The following is an 18,784-nucleotide window of genomic DNA, read 5'->3' on the forward strand; positions in this document are numbered from 1 at the left end:
ACATACCTTTTTCTTCCACTTAACTTTCCAATAGTTTACATGCATACAGCTGTGTGTTAGCTTCATTAGCAGTGATCTGTTGTGGCTTGCACCGCTGGTGGAGGGCATCAATGACAGGTCTACTGGTCAGCTCACAAGTCTGCAGTTCTCCCTATTATCATATATCATTTCTAACTCAAAAATATATATATTTTTAAATATAGAAGCTTACTTAAAACTTAAGTAACTGACAGAGATTTCCCATAAAAATGCCTCTTTGTTTTTACAGTGTATAAACAATATTGAGCATAAATAACAGAAATAAACTACCAATGTATTTCTACTTAATGTGTGTATTTTTTTACTTGAATTAGTACAATAAAGGATCTATTTAGCTATATTCTAATTTACTGAGATGCATCTCATTCCTTATCTTGCTGGGGTTATGTAGCTGCTGCACACTCACAGGATCATCCTCTAGTCATATGTTGATAAACTTTTGCAAAGATCTTATCACAATTCATGTTTCAACTGTTGTAAGACCATAGTTTTTACTTACCTGTGACGTCATATTGGTCTGTTTGAACATGTTTCCAACTTTCTCACTTAGTTAGGGCAAAGCCAAAACCTGTAATCTATGTTTAACCCAGGGATATTGCAGTACTCGCATTTCTCCTCCTCTAAAATGATACACTGTTGCATATTTACATTCATCAGGAAGTCTCCTTTGAGGGAAAGCCAAATAAAAAGATGTGAAACTGAAGGGAATCGGCCCCACAGCTCTGACAGCAGAAGTCTCCTCCCCCCTGAAGTAGATGTGAAGAAGAGCGTCCTGCGGTGTGAAATATACAGGAAGAAGTGGAGCAAGTCTTTTTAAAATTTACACAAGAACAGCGCGTCGTTTCGCTCGGCGGCTGTTCCTGTGCACTTTTCGCACTTTCTAAGTCGCCTCAGAGGGAAATAACTGGAGTTATGATGTTGAAAGTGGATGAAGAGGAGTGCTGTTAAACGGACCTCGGTGTAACGTGTGGGTTTCCTCAGCCGAGGAGAGCAGAGGAGTGCCTTTTGGGTTATAAATGGAAAAGCAGAGCAGAGCAGCAACAGAGCAGTGAGAATGTCGGAGCACAGATCCAGTTTTCTTCACATCGGAGACATTGTGTCTCTCTACGCGGAAGGCTCGGTGAATGGCTTCATCAGTACTCTGGGGTATGTATGTGTCCCCTCAGACGCCAGTCCTCTCTCTGAGGCTGACTTCTTGTGCGTTTTCCTCTTAACCTCTGACACAAGCTGCCTCTTTCTTCGCCTCCCTCTGTTCGCTCTAGTCAAAGTTTCATGTGCGACTTGCGGTGGAGGCCTGTCAGCGCGCAAACTGCTACATCTCAGGAAATACTTCACGCAAAATGCAACAGGAATGCAAAACGGCTTGATCCCCAGGTGCACACGTGCGAGGAGTGGATTATTTTTCTTAGCTGTAGACACCAGGGTCCAAAGAGCTACGAAAATGAGTTTTTGTGTGTTATCTGCGACAGGAGGAAGGAGAGAAACGCTTGATTTAATCAATAATCTAGAATACGTCAATATTCTATCTTCAAGCATCACTATGCAGTCACGTCTCACACTTTAGATGCACCAATCAGTCAGCTAGAGACTGGAATAGGCGATTTTCCCTTGGTTGAATGTGAGCAGCTAATACAAACTAATACAATGCATTTTCTTTTTAGTAAATGCATTCAAACTAAGAACTCCCAGTCTGTTCAGTCTACCAACACAAACACATGGCCTGCACTTCAATACACTGCTGTGATTTTAATAATAACCTGCCTAAATCATGTAGTCCCTTTATTTTCTATCAAGCCATATGATAATCCTTAGAATGAAAAAGAAATAAATATTAGAACCCACAGGTGAAACCACTCACCTGTTTCAGTCCGCAACAGCTCACATAAGAGAAACTGCATCTGCAATTTACACTGGTATTGTAGGAGGTTTTGGTGACCCAATTATGTTGTAATTCTATTATTGTTCACCACATATGTGTCAAAAGATGTGTTTTTTGTTTTTTAAGTGAATCACCACATCTGGATAGGAATTAACATTCACCTGGAGCTGAAAGATGAACTGAAGGTCAAACTCTAATGATTTAGTCTATCATCTAAAGCAGTGTTCACAGCTTTTGGGAAACCTGTAATGAATAATAAAATAAATTTGTTATGACACAAGTTGTAGAGAAAAGAGAGCAAAAACTAACAAGGGTGTGTATTTGCAGTCATTCTGGTATTGATTGAAACCCACCAGTAAATCTGCCAGAGATCAAATTAAGCAAATTTCCTCTTAAACGGGGATCTAAATGCGTCTCTAAGTGAGGCCAGGAGTAAAGGAACCTGGATTTTTCAACAAGCTGCAGATGGCATGTTCATGTGCATTTCCAGATTGTGTAGTTGTTTGGAAATAATCCCAATATACTCAAGATTGACTTTTTGGCAAAATTAAACAGCTGCCAATATGACAATAATAACACAGAAGCTGGTTCTATAAGCATCATGGTCTGTTGTGAAAAAGTGAAATTTAATATCAGTTTATACATCATAGTTTCTCAATAACATAAAATATTCAGTTTAAATTCTAAGATCAGCAAAATGATCACAACAAATTTATGTGTATTTTATTGAGATTTTTTTGTGGTAGACCTAAACAAGCCAATGCATGATTGTAAAGTTGAACGCAAATGATGTATAGGCTTGAAGATTTTGTTTACAAATCTCCAATCCTTCAATCCTACAAACCTTCAAAATCTTGCAGAAGTTTTTGTTGAGGTGTGGCGTGCATTTGTATGCAGCACTGCTAGTTTAATATGAATACTTTATAGTCCTGCACCTTCAGATTCTTAAAGTTATTTCTTTATCATTTTAGCCCCACAGTAGTCTGAAATTTCTACCCATTCTTCTTTGGCTCTGGTATTTTGTTTAGGGTTGTCCTGCTGGAAGGAGACCCTCTAATGTAGGTATAAGTCTTTTATAGCAAGACTTACAACTACAGTGTCGCCCTTAATTAATGAGCTCCGTCCATCTTCAAAGCAACTCTCCTGTGCACTGACATTTGTGCAGAAAAAAAGGATTCCTGCAACATGATGCTGCCACCATCATGTTTCACATTGGGGATGGCAAATTCCGAAAAATTACCTATTACTTTTCTGCAGCTCGCCTTTTTTGTTTTTGCGTTTACGCCAGTGAGTTGAAATTTTGTCTTGCCCAGCCAGAGGCCCTTCTTCACAGTTCCTCTTATTTCAATTGTTAAGCTGAAAAGCTGCAGCGCTATCAGGTGCTCAGAGCCCCTCAGCCGGCATAATGGTTGTGAGAGGCGAACTGTGAGGAACCAGTCTCTTCTCCCACAAACCCTGTTGGTAAGTCTTTCTTCTGTATTCCCAGAATTCCTCTGGGGTGTAATGTCACCCCACAGCCAGTTTGTCCACATCTTCATTCACAGCTCGCTTGTGCGAATGACAAACAGATGCTGGTTTGTCCTGGTGTGGTCAGAGGAAAACATTTTGCTGAGAATTATTTGCAAAGGCTTGTGATAATGCATATTTAAGCTGGTGCAGCATTCTCCAGGGCTGTAAAATTGCACAGCAGTGATTTTTCACCTCCTGTTGTTGTTGAGGTGCAGATGGGGGGTTAAAGGTTGGGAATTTCTCATCAGATTTCCCTTAAATATGAAGGTCTTGGCAGTTGTACTTGGTATTTCATTAAGAATAGAAATATTTCGCTCATGGAGCAGGCAAGAGCCACTCTGAGCTGCAGCCACCATGAACATGGTGCAACCTTCAGCTGTACAAGGCTGCCCATGCTCTTATTTGCTCAGGATCACATTAAGCCTTTTGGTTTCTCACAGATATGAACAACTTGTGTGACAAAAAGCAGTCGGCTAAACTTTGAGTCCATAATGTGTGGATAAGCAAATGCTTAAATATACACTTAACAGCTCTTCTTTTTCATTTTATTAATCATTTAGAGTGAAAGTGAAATAGACATAGAATTGCTTGTTGTGTGTGAGTTGATTACATTTCTAGGCCGACTTTATCAGCAAGCTCAAACATGCCGTACCAGTTACTGCAATCATTCTCACATTTCCAACACTTTTGGCCATTCCCCAAACTTTTTCTTGTGGTTCTGTTGAGAACATTTAACCCTGGATATTTTTTGTTTTGTTGCATTGCTTCTTTGACATTAGCTATTATTAGCTTGTGTGTGTCCAGCCTGGTAGTCTTATCAGTAGTTCATGTTTAACTTGATTACAGAGTGTTACAGCCCGTCAAAGCCGCTCCACAGAGTTACAGTTACTCGTTTATGAGCTCAGGACTCTTTTCCTGAGCCCCTTCCCTTTTAGTCACTTAGCACTTGATAATGCTTCCTGTTAGCCTCTATTGTCTCTCATATAGATGCAATGTTGATACGCAGTTAAAGGAACTATAGTAAAGTCTGAGGACTGACGCTGATCGAGAGCACTGACACTGAAACGGAAATGGCTCGGCTCATTTAGAGAGGGCTGCCGACTTTGAATTAGAGGAATTGTGGACTGCATTGTGTTTCTCCTGTGTGGACTGAATGAATGGATGTTCCTGTTCCACTCAAGCTGCTTTGCACAGGCATGGTGATTAAATACAAAGTTATTGAGACTTTTGTGTTGGAAAATAACACAAAATATACTCTAAAATATTTTTAGGACTACTTGCAGGCGCTCTTTGACTGCGCATTGAGCACTGATATTTGATCTTGAGAATAGTAATTGACACTTTGATGTTAATTTACATTGTAAATTTTACAACATATAAAATAAGGGCACATCATAAATGACATAAATGCTTTAGGACTTTACATTTTACCCACAAAAAAGTGTTTTTAAATATGTCAGCAAATGTAGCCAGTTAAGAGTTAAACCAGATTGAAATGAATTAATGCACAATGGAAATACTTTTGTCAAGCTTATTTTCTAAATACTGCAACAGTTTCATATGAATTACAATGATATGAACCAGCTGACATGATGAATAACAGAACATGGTGTGAGTTTTACATGAAAACATTTATTTCCTTGTTGCTCTAGGTTAATAGTATCTTTACTCTAGATTATTAGTTTTTCCTTTGGATAAAATTTAGTATTAAAAAAAAATTTTCTCTTCGAAATTTTAATGTCGGTCTGTTGGGTACTTGGATATTTTAACACAGTACCCAAAAAAAAACCCAAAAACGCCTGGAAAAGAGTTTCAGTGGAAGTTCAGTGATTTAAGATATTCTCCACATTTTCCTAAGTAACATTAAACGGGATTCTCTGGAAGAGCCCAGGCAGAACTAAGAGCTAGCATCCCTCCATGATCATTTAAATGTATGTGATGTTCAGCCATCTTATATCACTTCCTTATTGTAGGAAATGTAAGAAACATTTCAGCCAGTGCAGCTATTGTGAAAGCATTCAGCTCTAGCTTGTTGTTGGCCCCCATTTGTATGTAAGGAGATACAGAATATTTTAGTTTAACTTTAAACTATGAAAGCAGTACTTCACATGTAAACATGACTGAAGACTGATCAATCATCTGTGACTGACACTATTCGCTCTGTAAGCTTCATATTACAACAGGATGAAATCAGATTTTTGTTATGCATTTGTTTGTTTTTATTTATTTCCAGCGTACAATATTTAAAAGTCGAAACCCTTCTGCGTTTCAGTGATTTGCCCTTAAACAAACTTGCAGTAGAGTGCATGAAGTCAGGCTGCAGAGCACAGATCAAGGCTAAAGTGGCTTCGGCTCCGCCCAGAGGCATTCAAAATCACTTCAGGTTCTGGAAAAGCTGTGGGCAAGTGGATGTGATGGTGAACAGAGCCATCCACGCTCTTTTGTGGTTCCTGCTTTGCTTTTCAGCCTGCAGGTGGCCGCTATAGATGCAATGAATGTCCCATTCAAATGAATGGTTTCCAAGTAGCTTGTGATTCTACGGCATGTATTTGCATTTAACGGTGATGCGCCACTACAGTTGGTAGAGTGCAAATCTGTGTTTTCAAAGTGAGCAGAATAGCATACTGGCAGTTAGCAGGATGACACAGAAGTAAAGATGCATTTAGAAATAATTGTCATGTTTCGATTCTTCGTTTTCCTCTTCGCCGCAGGCTCGTCGATGACAGGTGCGTGGTCCAGCCCGACGCAGGAGACCTCGCCAATCCACCCAAGAAATTCAGAGGTACGTTTATACATTGCACACAAATAGGAGTTCCTACTATGCGAGTGTGAGATTTAAGAATCTTTTCAGTGTTGATATGTGGTTCGAGCACATTTCTGCCTTTGAGTGCAACTTTACCAAGTAAAGCCAAACAAGTGTGACAACTCTGAATTCATTTCTGGTTCTGCAGATTGCCTCTTCAAGGTGTGTCCCATGAACAGATATTCGGCTCAGAAGCAGTTCTGGAAAGCAAAACAAGGAAAACAAGGGAACAACAACACCCAGGCTGAGCTATTTAAAAAGTTACAGGTATAAAGTTTTTGTTTTAAGATGCAGAACTTTACCTTTCAGATCATGTTGTCAATCCACAATCTACACCTGTGATGTAGCATGGTGTAGATTGTAGTTTAGTTGCCAAAACTTTTGATAAAATATGGGTTACTTGAAAATATTATTTACCAAGTAGAAATAAAATGTAGTCTTCAATGAATTACTGGAATGAGAGTGGGGTATTTGGTGGAACGGCTGCTGTTTGTTTTGTTCTTGATCAAGTTTAAAGAACCCTGAAACGCTTCACACTACATTTAGTCATTCAACCATTCATACACGTATGCATGTGCTGAAAACCACAAAAGCATCACTAAATAAAACAATCTTTACATGAAAACAAATTAAATCACACATTTTCTCAACTTCTTTTAAAACCAAAACCTATGGCTAGGAAATAAATAGATTTTATTGATTAATCAAAATTTAGTATTTTGAGGACTCAGTTTTTATAAAACCAGGGTTTTTTCTTCTTCCGCCAATAAACTCCTTGGATCTCCATAGTTCAGAGTGATGTCAACAGACCTACATGAACAATTCAAAATATGTTGAAAGCTTCTTCATTACTTGTGTTAAGGAGTGTTGTCGGCTAGTCTTTAGCTGTCATTAGCCGACTCTTCCTGTCTCACTTGAAAACAAGAGTCTCAAACTTAAAAGGGTTTTAAAAAGTATTTGCGCTGTTTCAGATTTTGTTGTTTTCCTCTTCAAGTCATGCCTCAATGATTTTCTTTGTTTAGAGAAAAATGATCCAAACCAAAAGTAAAATGGTAAAATGGATGCCCGTATAACCTCTAAATAAGCTAATAAATATTTAGCCACTTGCTGACAACGACTCTGCTCAGAGCATTAGACTTTTACAATACGTTGCAGATGAACAATATCAAACTTAGGCACATTCATTCAGACATGAAAGAGCTTGATATCTGAAATAAGATTTGTTCACGCTAAGACCCATTAGGAACGACAGGAAAAACTGTGACAGCATCTTTAACCTTCTTTAACTTTCAACTTTTGATTTTTCTCTTTCAGCACGCTGCAGAACTGGAACAGAAGCAGAATGACACGGAGAACAAGAAACTCCTTGGCGATGTTGTCAAGTACAGTAGTGTCATCCAGGTAGAGCCAGTCGCTTCAGCAAACGCCTCTGGTTTCAAATCGTATTCAGCACATGGCTTTGTTTGTCTTCTCTATTTATTGAGGAGTTTGCTGCCGTCATTCAGGCGTTGAAACCTCAGACAGGTTGTAAATACAAGTGCTATTGCTTTCTTTGACTGATTGTTAACCATGGGAGTGTGAAGCCACAATTTGTTGAGGAAATATTTGAACAGAGTTTTCAAGCTGTTGACTGAAACCTGGAAATGTTTGAGCTCTTTTGAATATTTAAAAACCATCTTTATCAAATTACAGTATAGAAACTTTTTTTTTGTTTTTTTAAGCAGGGGAATATATATATATATATATATATATATATATATATATATATATATATATATATATATATGCTTATATTATACAAATAAATTAGTAAATTATATTTATATACAAATTGGGAGATTATTGCATAATTCACAGGATTAGGAATCAATTATGATCAATAATAAAACCATTCTGTTATTCTTGAAAATTACAAGAAAACAACTAGTAGTGACTAATTTAATGTAATCTAATTTATGTTATCAAGGATTACATAGCTCACTATATCAAACTCAGATCTATCTATTATTCATTTAATCAAGGTAAGGAGATGCTACTAATTCCCACTGAGGCATTACTGGGCATAAATTAATGGGGGCGGTGGGTGCAAATGTTTGTCAACAGAACATCCAGGTTCTCCTCAGTGGTTCTGCTTGACTAAACTTACACTAAATTAGTTTATTAAGTAAACCAATAAAAAAAAATTTGAACAAGAACATTTAAACCAATTTGATCAAAATTGGTTTACTGCTATAAAACTAGTTGCAAAATAAAGAAATGCTTAAATATGAAGCAAATCCAATTTGGAGAAGTTGGTTTAAATAATCACTAACCAGCGTAAATGTTTTGTTCTAGCTCCTCCACATTAAAAGTAATAAGTACCTGACTGTGAACAAACGCCTGCCTGCGCTGCTGGAGAAAAACGCCATGCGGGTTTCTTTGGACCCATTTGGAAACGAGGGCTCCTGGTTCTACATTCAGCCCTTCTGGAAGCTTCGCAGTGAAGGAGACAATGTAGGTTTCTCTGATTGTGCTCACATCACGATAGTTCTATAACCACAGAAAAAAAAAAAAAACAACTTAACATTTCTCTCTGTCGTCAGTGGACAGTCAGTTCATTGTGCGTCTCCAGTAACATTTCTGATTTTTATTCTTCCCTTCTGGCTTTTAGCATCCTATGATTGAAGGTATTGCCCCTGCTTCTGCATGCTTTTTAAGCATTAATCAGGCACAGAATAAAATGTGAAAGCATGGATGAAGAAACTCTGAGACTTTCTCCTGCATTGCACAGAAAAGTTTCAGCTACTGTTCCAGCAGCTGCAGGTTGCCTGTGTGTTTCTGCAGAAATGTCTGACCTTAAGGTTGCAACTTGTGCTGAGTCACAGAGCATGTTATCTGGAAGCAATGATAAGTTGCTTTCCATTTTTCTCTTTAGAAGATAGATCCATATCTTGGCCACTGTATGAATGCAGTTTTTTACTCTGAGCATCCCAGCCACTCGTCCACATGAAGCCCAGCATGTTGTGTTAGCACCTCTATAGGGAAAGAAAAAACAAATGTTTGCATGGGTCCACTCTTCCTTTCTGTTTGTTTTGTCTAAGAACTCCTTAAAAAGTCCAGATCTATGTCTCTTGCCTGTATTTGACTGTGTTCAATTTGTATGGAGGTGGTGGTTGGAGACAAGGTGGTGCTGATGCCAGTGAATGCTGGACAGCCGCTTCATGCCAGCAACATCGAGCTTTTAGACAATCGTGGCTGCAAAGAGGTGGGACTGAATCACCTACAAGAATCATACCAGGATGTCGCGTTTATTATTTCATCCTGTCTTCAATGCTTATTTTTCACTGCTGCAGGTGAATGCCCTCAACTGTAGCACCAGCTGGAAAGTTACCCTGTTCATGAAGTTCAGTGACTACAGGGAAGACGTTTTGAAGGGGGTATGTTGACTTGCTGCTGTTTGAATTTCATCGTGTTTTGACTGAAATGCAGTGCTGCTTTTTGGGTGGTGGTCTTAGCATTTGATTTCTTGCAACAGGGAGATGTGGTGAGGCTGTTTCATGCTGAGCAGGAGAAGTTCCTGACTGGGGACGAGTACAATAAGCAGCAGCATGTCTTTCTCAGGACCACCCTGCGGCAGTCGGCCACCTCGGCCACCAGCTCCAAGGCTCTCTGGGAGATTGAGGTAAAGCACAAAATGGCACAAAAGTCTTATTTTGATACTTTTTCTCCAGAAACAATGAAAACATTTCCATCAACTAACAGTGGCAGCTATTCTCTAATATCTGAGTTTGAAGTCAGTGGCATGTCTCAAAAGAATATTGTTGGAAGTTTCCCAGGAACTTTTAGTTACTCATAAATGTCCATTGTATGTGGTATAAGCATAATCTACGACCAGCATTCTTTAAAATGGAAAAGACAAGAGAACATGTCTCACCAGTTGGGGTAGTGTGTGTGTTTGAATCCTTCTAAAACAGGAAATGGCTGCAAAAAAAAAATCTCATGACCTAAATTTTTCCATGGAGAGCAAAAGTTAAAAAGTGGAAAACAACTGAAACTGCTACAAAATAAGAAGGAGACCAAAGTATATTTCATCAACACACACACTGAGTGATACAAATGTGGTTTTAAAATATAATATTTCTTATTCTGAGGTTATTCTATTGCAATTAAAAACGCTTCACGTTTTCTCACATCTGTAATAAGATATCTGTGTTATTACGTTATAAATGTTGCTTCCTATAATGTTTTTGTTATCACTCCACATAAGGATCACAGCAACCAGATGAAAAACTGAAATAAATATGTTTTTATTACAAGCACCAGCAGAATGACCATGTTTGGATAAATTTAACTTTAGTCTGTAATTGCCCCTTTCATGCCTTAACTCTACAGCTCCTCTACTATGTACTGTTTTTTTTTTACATTTTTTTTTTTTTTACTGGGTTCCATGTTTCACTTTATCAGTAGGCACATATTTGAAGTTCCTGTTATTGCACCACTGTTTGTACCAGGATGTACTTCAGTTACCATATCAGCGGCTAAATGCCATCGTGCAGAACATAGACAAAGCCACATTTCTGTCCCACAGTGATAGGTGAAGTGATGTTTACCAAGGGCTTAAAAATTAAAAAAGGGGGACTTTAGTTTTTCTTATTTATGGATTCAATTATAGTTTAACATGAAGCACTTCATTCAGCAGAATTTTGCAAAAAGAGATGTACACCCTGAAGGGTTTTTGCAAAATGATAACTCCACACACTTGATTTTTTCGTGTTTGGTGTGTTTGTGGTAGGTTGTGCACTATGACCCCTGTAGGGGTGGAGCGGGTCAGTGGAACAGTCTCTTCCGCTTCAAACACCTGGCCACTGGGAATTACCTGGCTGCAGAGGTGAGTCTGAATCAAAGACTGATCAGTTTCTTTTTTTCACCTGAAAATTTTTATCACGCTGAGTGACTTACAAAAAGCTGGGTATTTTATTTTATTTTTTACAAAAAGTGACACTCCTGTTACAGATTTATTGATCAGTGATATATGTAGTTCAAGCATATATTTTTGATGAGTATGGCTTGAAGTCAAGATATTATGTTTGGTTTTCTCAGAAAATTTGATCATTGCATAACCTCAATAACCTCATATATTTTGTACAACATGTTCATGTTATGGATAACATAATCCATAACATGGATTATGTTATGGATTAACATAATCCATGTTATGGATGACCAACATGGATAACTTGGTCATTGTTTAGGAGGCGGTAATTGGCATCATTCAAAAGGAGGATCAGCCATAAAAGGTCAGGTAAAATGAAATTGTAAAACAGCGCAGAAAGTCGACATCATCGTTCAAAACTCTCCTCTCAGTTCACTGATTGGTTAGAATGAATTTCATCCTCAGAAATTGAGCTCAGTGGGAGAAATCCCAGAAGAAGCGCTGAAGATAGATGAGATGCTTAAAAAAGCAATTACTAGTTTCACCTGGGCTAAGGAGAAAACAGAAAAGAATTGGACTGTTGCTTGGTGATCTACTATTTTCTGTTTGAATGTATGCATATTTTGCTTACAGTTTCAGCAGATTATCACTGGTGATTTTGAAAAAAATGGCCTGACTTGAAACCCATAAAAACTCTCTAATCCATTATCAAGATGAAGATGAGAGACACCAGTAGCCTGTGGTTTGCTGATGGACTCAGCAAACTACACGCCATGCTGCGTCGCTGCGTTAACTCTAGCAAAAATGTCGCTGCGCTCTAATTTTGTGAGAAATTAAAGTTTGGGTTTTCTTGAGCTGTAAGCCATAATCATCAAAATTATCCTTTTGTGTTTAATAAACCTGTTGTGTATATAAACTTCACATTTTAACTGAATAACTGCAATAAATGAACTTTTTGATATTTTAAATTCCTGAGATGCACCTTTGTTGCATACACTTGACTTGGTTAAAAGATGTTGGGTGACATGCTGTAGGTGGCAGCATTCCCATTGTTTTCTCTGATATCATCTGTTCCTAGGTGCTGTATTTTATGACAGTAAGGTTGTTGCCTGAACTCTTTGACTCTGGTTGCTTAATTTCACTGTAGATGAACCCCGAATTCAAAAATGGCCTGGCAGAATCCCAAGGAGAGGTGAGTCGCAAAAATAAACATGTTTTAAAGCATGTGATCTTACAGGCATCTTATTATCAATTACTCATAGATAATCCACCCTTATATGCAAATTTTTATGGTTGTTGATTTTAATTGTCCCTAATTTCCCAGTGTGTCCTGGTAAAAATAAGCTGAACGCTGATGTAATTACATTTTCAGTTCTGGTAACATTTACCACAGCAGCTTCAGAATTCAATGCGGCTCTCCGTCTCCTGTTATTATGCAATATCACTTGTTAAGTTCTCACTCGGCTCACTTTGCAGATTTCAACACACGCACACACACCCACACACACACACACGCACACAGACAAGCCCACACGCACTCGCACTCAGAAACAAACTCTGCCGAACTCTGGATCTGCATCCAGACGTTTCTCTCAGCTTGTAGCAGCTTGCCACATTTGTATTCTGCCGCGGTAAAACACACACACACACACACACACACACACACACCCACACACAAACCCTCAGCCCTCGCACACTTTCTTATGCACATGCTGAATTTCAAACTCACAGGGGGCTTCTTACATAACGTCTGGGTGTGGGGGTGCCCAGCAAGCAGAGAGGATGGAGGGGGAAGGCAGACGTGCTGTCTGCTCTGCTTCACTCGCTTGTGCTAAACTGGTTGGGTGAGTCACCAGCAGAGGGAGGGGGTGGGAGGACAGAGAAGCCGAAGCGTGGAGCCAGCTCTGGGGAGCTTCCCATTGACATGCAGAGAACAGTGGGAGAAGTTAACCCTCACCGTCGTCTGCTGCATCCGAAGCCGCCCAGAAAAGTCGTGGCTGTCTGTCTGCTCGACTGTGTGATTCGATACATCATTAGTGAGAGATTCAGCCAACTGTACTTTGGCTCGTATCCATCTGTTTTCAGTCAGTCAGCAGTAATTATCAATATTTATCAACATTTCAGCTCATTTGTCAAAATTTAAGTCTGGAGAGAGAAGCCAGGTTGACGAGGAGGGAATCTGTGCTCAGCTTTAAACAAATTTATTAGTCAGTTTTTTTTAAGGTGGACTAAAGTTTATGTAATTTAATTTACATAAACTTTAGTCCATAAATGAGTAAATTAAATAAAAACAGTGTCCTATGTGTTTCAAACTGTACAATCATAAAAACATTGGACCATTGCTTACCTTTATCTCTGAATCTATTTTCTGCTTTAGTCTATTTTGCAGGGATGGAAGAGTTTAATGTGGAGTATTTTTGGTCAGCTATTTAAAACTGTTAATAGTCCTGGAAATATTTTAATTACTGTCATTGATATTTACTGTCTGTATTCATCTATCTGTTCATTTTCTGATTATTACATACCATTCCACATTTATTTATCAAGCACTTGAAAAACAACCAAGTAGGCCAATGTGCTAACCAGAAATATTGTCCAGGGAGGACAAACCAGATCTCTCTGTCCTTTTAGTCTATATAGTAGGAATGTCTGACCAATCCTACTATCACAACAAGATGTCCAAAGTCCTCTGCCTAAGTTGGAGAGTAACATTAAACCAGCACAATCCACCTTTCCCCTTACATTTAAGACTAACTGGCTTAAATGTTGTACAGTTAAAACAAGTCGTTAACATTCCTGCGGTTCTCCTAAAATGAGCTCAGTGAATTTCAGTTTGGTATCATGAGATGATAAATAGTGATCACTTGTATCATTTCAACCTTTGTGTTTAATGCAGAATGAGACAGATGCCGGCTTCTCCAAAAGGAAGCAACAAGCCGCAGAGCGGATTGCCTACACTCTGGTTTCTGTTCCCCATGGGAACGACATTGCATCTCTGTTTGAGCTGGATGCCACCACCCTGCAGCGGGCGGACTGCCTGGTGCCCAGGTTAGTATCTCACCTGGTGACGTCCCAGTTAGCCACATTCTTTAGCCGGTTTATTTTCACAAACAAGAGACCTTGAGTGATGCACCTCTGCAGGTGTTAATGTTGTGGGTTGACTCATCATTTCCAGGTGTTTCACACCTGAAACTGCTGAATTATGCAGTTATCCGAGTTTGTCATAACTGATTGAATCCAACTTCCTGTTTTTATTTCTAACTACTTTAAAAATGAAATTTGGCCCATTTCGCTTTAAGGCTTAGGTGCAATATTGAATAGTCTGGAAATTGTTTGATAATTTGCACTGCTTTTTTAAGACACTTCTGCTGTTGTAAATCTGATATAATATTTATATCCAGTTTTCTTGTTTTTATTCAATACACAAGGACATTATGTACATTTAAAAAAAAAATCTCCTTTGTATATCCTTTGAATTATAGAGGAAAAAAAAACAGTATGGTCTTTTTTTGGTATTTAATATATTTACAACTTTTATCTTCAACAATAAGTCAAAGCTTGAATGTTTTCGTCCAAACTGTTGGATCAGTGTGGCTTCACACAACCTTCCAACCATTTTTCATATATTTTTTTTTCCCCATAGGCATTGTTTTATAAGCTATTTCTTAATCCTAAATTTATTTTAAAATAAAGAAAAACTGAACAAATGACCAAAGAAAAAAACACTGAAAGAAAACAAGTTGGATTTTATAGGGTATTAACTGAGTGAAAGAACCCAGTGATAAATTCTCATTTAAAATGTTTTAAAATGACTATTTTTCATGTTTTTTTGGAATCAGACTCTTTTTGAATAGTTTTAAACCGGTGTTTTTAAAGCTTGTTTGGAGTTAGGGTTTTTATTTTTATTTTTTACAAACAGAATAAAGGCAAACTGTTCTTTAAGCCACCTTAATTTCCTTAAAGGCGTAAACTTCACTGCTCTGCTGGTTCTACCACCAACCCAACCATTGCATCACATTTCATACTTTATATAACAAACTATCTTCTTTCTTTGTTGCTCGAGTCTGTAACAGTTTGGAGTTTTCAGAAGGACAAAGCATAAGAACCCTGTTTATTTGTTCAGATGTGCGGTTTTTAATATATTGTGCTGTTTGATCTGTGTTAATCTTTCACCAGAAACTCCTATGTGAGACTTCGGCACCTGTGCACAAACACCTGGGTGACAAGCACAAACATTGCCATAGATACAGAGGAGGAGCGTCCGGTTATGCTCAAGGTTTCCATAATCCTGCTACACACACACCTACATACAAGTCAAATATACAGAGTGCTTTACAAGTGTTTTTTTTTTTTTCTTTTTCTAGATTGGTACCTGTTCCACAAAGGAGGACAAAGAGGCATTTGCCATTGTATCCGTTCCTTTATCTGAGGTCAGAGATTTGGACTTTGCAAATGATGCCAACCACGTCCTGGAGTCCACTGTGAGGAAGCTTAAGTTTGCCAACATTACTCAGAATGAGAGGAGGTACAGACAGCGAAATTAAATGATGCGGCTTACGACTGGAGGTGTAGGTTCATTTAGATTTTTAAGCTGGATTTTTCCTTCAGGTTTGTGACGACGCTTCTAGAGGACCTGATTTTCTTTGTGTGCGTGGTGCCAAACAACGGGCAGGATGTTCTCTCTGTGGTCACCTCCACGCCCAACCGTGAGAGGCAAAAACTCATGAGGGAGCAGAACATCCTCTCTCAGGTCAGCACAAACACGCTTATTGAACACATTTTGTATGTAAATGTATCAGTAAATTATTTCATCTGCGCCTCAAGATGTTAAAATGAGAATAAATTTCATCCTTGATGTTTCCTGCAGATTTTTGGCATTCTTACGGCTCCTTTCAAAGATAATGGCGACGGTCCGATGCTAAGGTTGGAGGAACTGGGAGATCAGCGCTACTCTCACTTCAAATACATGTTTAGACTCTGTTACAGAGTGCTGCGACACTCCCAGCAGGACTATCGTAAGAACCAGGTAGAAAATGAGCCTTGTATATGGTTGTAGAATGAACTCATGTAAATATATGAGGTAGTTGAAAAATGAAGTGTGTTACTGTAGAAAATAAGTATGGACAGAGCAAGCTTTTTACTATCCAGCATACACTATGCAGCAGTAGTTTTTTTTTTTTAGTTGTTTTAGTTTAACTTAAATCTGTAATTTGTTTTTGTTCTGAAATGATATATCTAGCTGTAGAAGAGTGCATTCCTCATGGCTTTTAGAGCCACTTTATCACTGGAAGGGTAAAAGAAATTTAACCCTCCTTTCTATTTTTCCTTTAAATTTTCAATCACATAACATTCAATATGTACTGAGCAGTAGGGCAGGGGTAAATTTGACTTTAATAGTGCCAAAACAGTGCATGTATTTACATATATAATGAACTTTTCTCCTGTGTCACATTGCAGTCACATTGCAACGTTATGTGTTCTATTATGTGATAGACAAACACAAAGTGGTGCTCTATTGTGAGGTGGTAGTAAAACAAGACTAATAGTTTCTACATTCTTCTACAAAGATGCAAGGAAAACTGTCATTCATTTTAACTCTTTTTTTTTTTTTTGCTGGCCGGTTGCAGGTCTTTTAGCATGTAACTCTATCAGCTTTACTTGCTTAAACTGAAATTTTTACCCTTAACTTTATGCTTAGTCAGATTGGATAGAGATTATGGGGCAGAATACATATCTTTGCCACATTTTTCAGATTTTATTTGTTTACTATGTAAAATGGAAAAGCATAAATGCTTTATTTACTAATTTGTTTTGGTTTATCATGTAAAATCCCAGAGAAATACAATGAATTTTTTGGTTGCAATGTGATAAATGTTCAAATCCATGTGGCCTATAAATTTTTTTCAGTCGTCTTTGGCGTCATTCTTGACATTTTACGAAGTACATTATTAATCAAATATTCGCAGAAGTAGCCATTTAATGAACTTTTCATCATGATGAGAATAACCTCCCACTGTTACCTTCACATTTCTCAAACTGTTTTTTAAATTAAGGTGGCTAAGGTGGTTTTTAGTCATGCTGCATTGCCTTTTTGCACCTATAAAATGATGTACTACACATAAGAATTGATTCTTAATGTGCAATTTTCTCCACCTCGCAGGAATATATAGCCACAAAGTTCCCCATCATGCAGTCTCAGATGGGGTATGAGATCCTGGCTGAGGACACAATTACGGCGCTGCTGCACAACAACCGGAAGCTTTTGGAAAAACACATCACAGCCAGAGAGATCGAGACCTTTGTCAGCCTGCTGAGGCGAAATCGAGAGCCGAGGTGAGACACAAACACCTCTCACAAAGCAAGTGGTCCATTTTCAATAAAAATAAAATTCAGAAAATTGGCTACTCATGCCAAGACAATACATTCTGTGTCTTGTTTGACTTCTTGTCATCTAGTTGGTCTGTATCTGTTACTCTGGTTAATATTATCCATTCTTGTTTGATCTACTCTGTCAGGTTCCTGGATTATCTGTCTGATCTCTGTGCATCCAACAAGACGGCCATCCCCGTCACGCAGGAGCTCATCATTAAATTTATGATAAATCCTATCAACGCAGACATCCTTATTCAGACCAAGTGAGTCGAACCCTGAGATGTCTGTTTTAACTATCTTGCCTTATTTCACATATTACATTTTTGAACATGTTTAAACATGCTCACGGTCTCCTCAGTGTGTGTGAACTTTCTTGCGGTGCTATGTCTGTTTTGAAATGAAGATTTTCTCCTGCATCAGTCCTATATAAGTACTGTGTATGCTACATGTGTCCAGTGCTTCATTTTATATGTGCTTTCCTTCTGTCCCCACTCTCCACTAGGCTAATCTCAAACTCAGAAAACTCCATGGATTCCTCCTTGTCCCCAGATGATGGGGATGAAGAGGAGGTTTGGCTCTACTGGATCGACATCCACAAAGAGCCTCACGGCAAATCCATTCGCCACCTGGCCCAGGACGCTAAGAACAATCATAAAATTGATGCGGACCTCCTTACCTACTACAGGTAATGAGTGTAATTCAGTGACTCTCAAAAAGTGAGGCGTGTCCTGAGGGGGCACGTTCACATTTTCAGCTGTTCAGTTGGTTGTTATACCAATTATTAAATAAGTTGGTCACCTGGTGACAACTAAATCCATTTAGGTCTTTTGGAGAATGTGATGGAAATGTTCGGACGTTCAAATCGACCCCCAGAATGGGGAAGATGAGCGATATGTGACGTTGAGATTGTAAAGGTTGTCTGTGTTAGAATGGTTGGTCTGAATATTCCAGAAACTCCTGCTCTTCAGGGATTTTCTCACATAATCATCTTAAAGGTTTACAGCGAGTGCTAACAGTTGTGTGCACAAGAAACTGATTGATGTCAGAAGAGACAATAAAAATGTGTTATATTTGTTTGGTTGTATGTATCATTATACATACAACCAAACAAATATAACACATTTTTATTGTTGAAACCAATGGTCTGAACCCAAAGAAAACCAAACTTTGATTTGCTTCCACATTAAACATTTAGCATGCTGGTGTTTCCACAACAGCAACACTAGGGGCACAAAAGTTTAAACCTATTAATTTTAATAATATAGATATA

General features: G+C 38.4%; 1 protein-coding gene across 1 annotated transcript in view; it reads left to right on the top strand.

Moving 5' to 3' along the window:
* The first annotated feature begins 815 nt into the window (after positions 1-815).
* Positions 816-18,784, top strand: part of itpr2 (inositol 1,4,5-trisphosphate receptor, type 2) — a 63,392-nt gene continuing 45,423 nt past the window's right edge. Inside the window, exons 1-18 of the mRNA XM_044123960.1 lie at positions 816-1,185; positions 6,139-6,209; positions 6,379-6,497; positions 7,545-7,631; positions 8,565-8,723; positions 9,376-9,474; positions 9,563-9,646; positions 9,745-9,891; positions 11,002-11,097; positions 12,290-12,334; positions 14,039-14,190; positions 15,319-15,418; positions 15,507-15,667; positions 15,751-15,892; positions 16,010-16,168; positions 17,303-17,475; positions 17,658-17,777; positions 18,017-18,199. Of these exons, the coding sequence (XP_043979895.1) occupies positions 1,094-1,185; positions 6,139-6,209; positions 6,379-6,497; positions 7,545-7,631; positions 8,565-8,723; positions 9,376-9,474; positions 9,563-9,646; positions 9,745-9,891; positions 11,002-11,097; positions 12,290-12,334; positions 14,039-14,190; positions 15,319-15,418; positions 15,507-15,667; positions 15,751-15,892; positions 16,010-16,168; positions 17,303-17,475; positions 17,658-17,777; positions 18,017-18,199 (2,189 nt within the window). The 5' untranslated portion in view covers positions 816-1,093. The remainder of the gene's footprint in view (positions 1,186-6,138; positions 6,210-6,378; positions 6,498-7,544; positions 7,632-8,564; positions 8,724-9,375; positions 9,475-9,562; positions 9,647-9,744; positions 9,892-11,001; positions 11,098-12,289; positions 12,335-14,038; positions 14,191-15,318; positions 15,419-15,506; positions 15,668-15,750; positions 15,893-16,009; positions 16,169-17,302; positions 17,476-17,657; positions 17,778-18,016; positions 18,200-18,784) is intronic.

The sequence above is a fragment of the Gambusia affinis genome, linkage group LG08 (genome assembly GCF_019740435.1).
Source record: "Gambusia affinis linkage group LG08, SWU_Gaff_1.0, whole genome shotgun sequence".
In the NCBI taxonomy this organism is placed as follows: Eukaryota; Metazoa; Chordata; class Actinopteri; order Cyprinodontiformes; family Poeciliidae; genus Gambusia; species Gambusia affinis.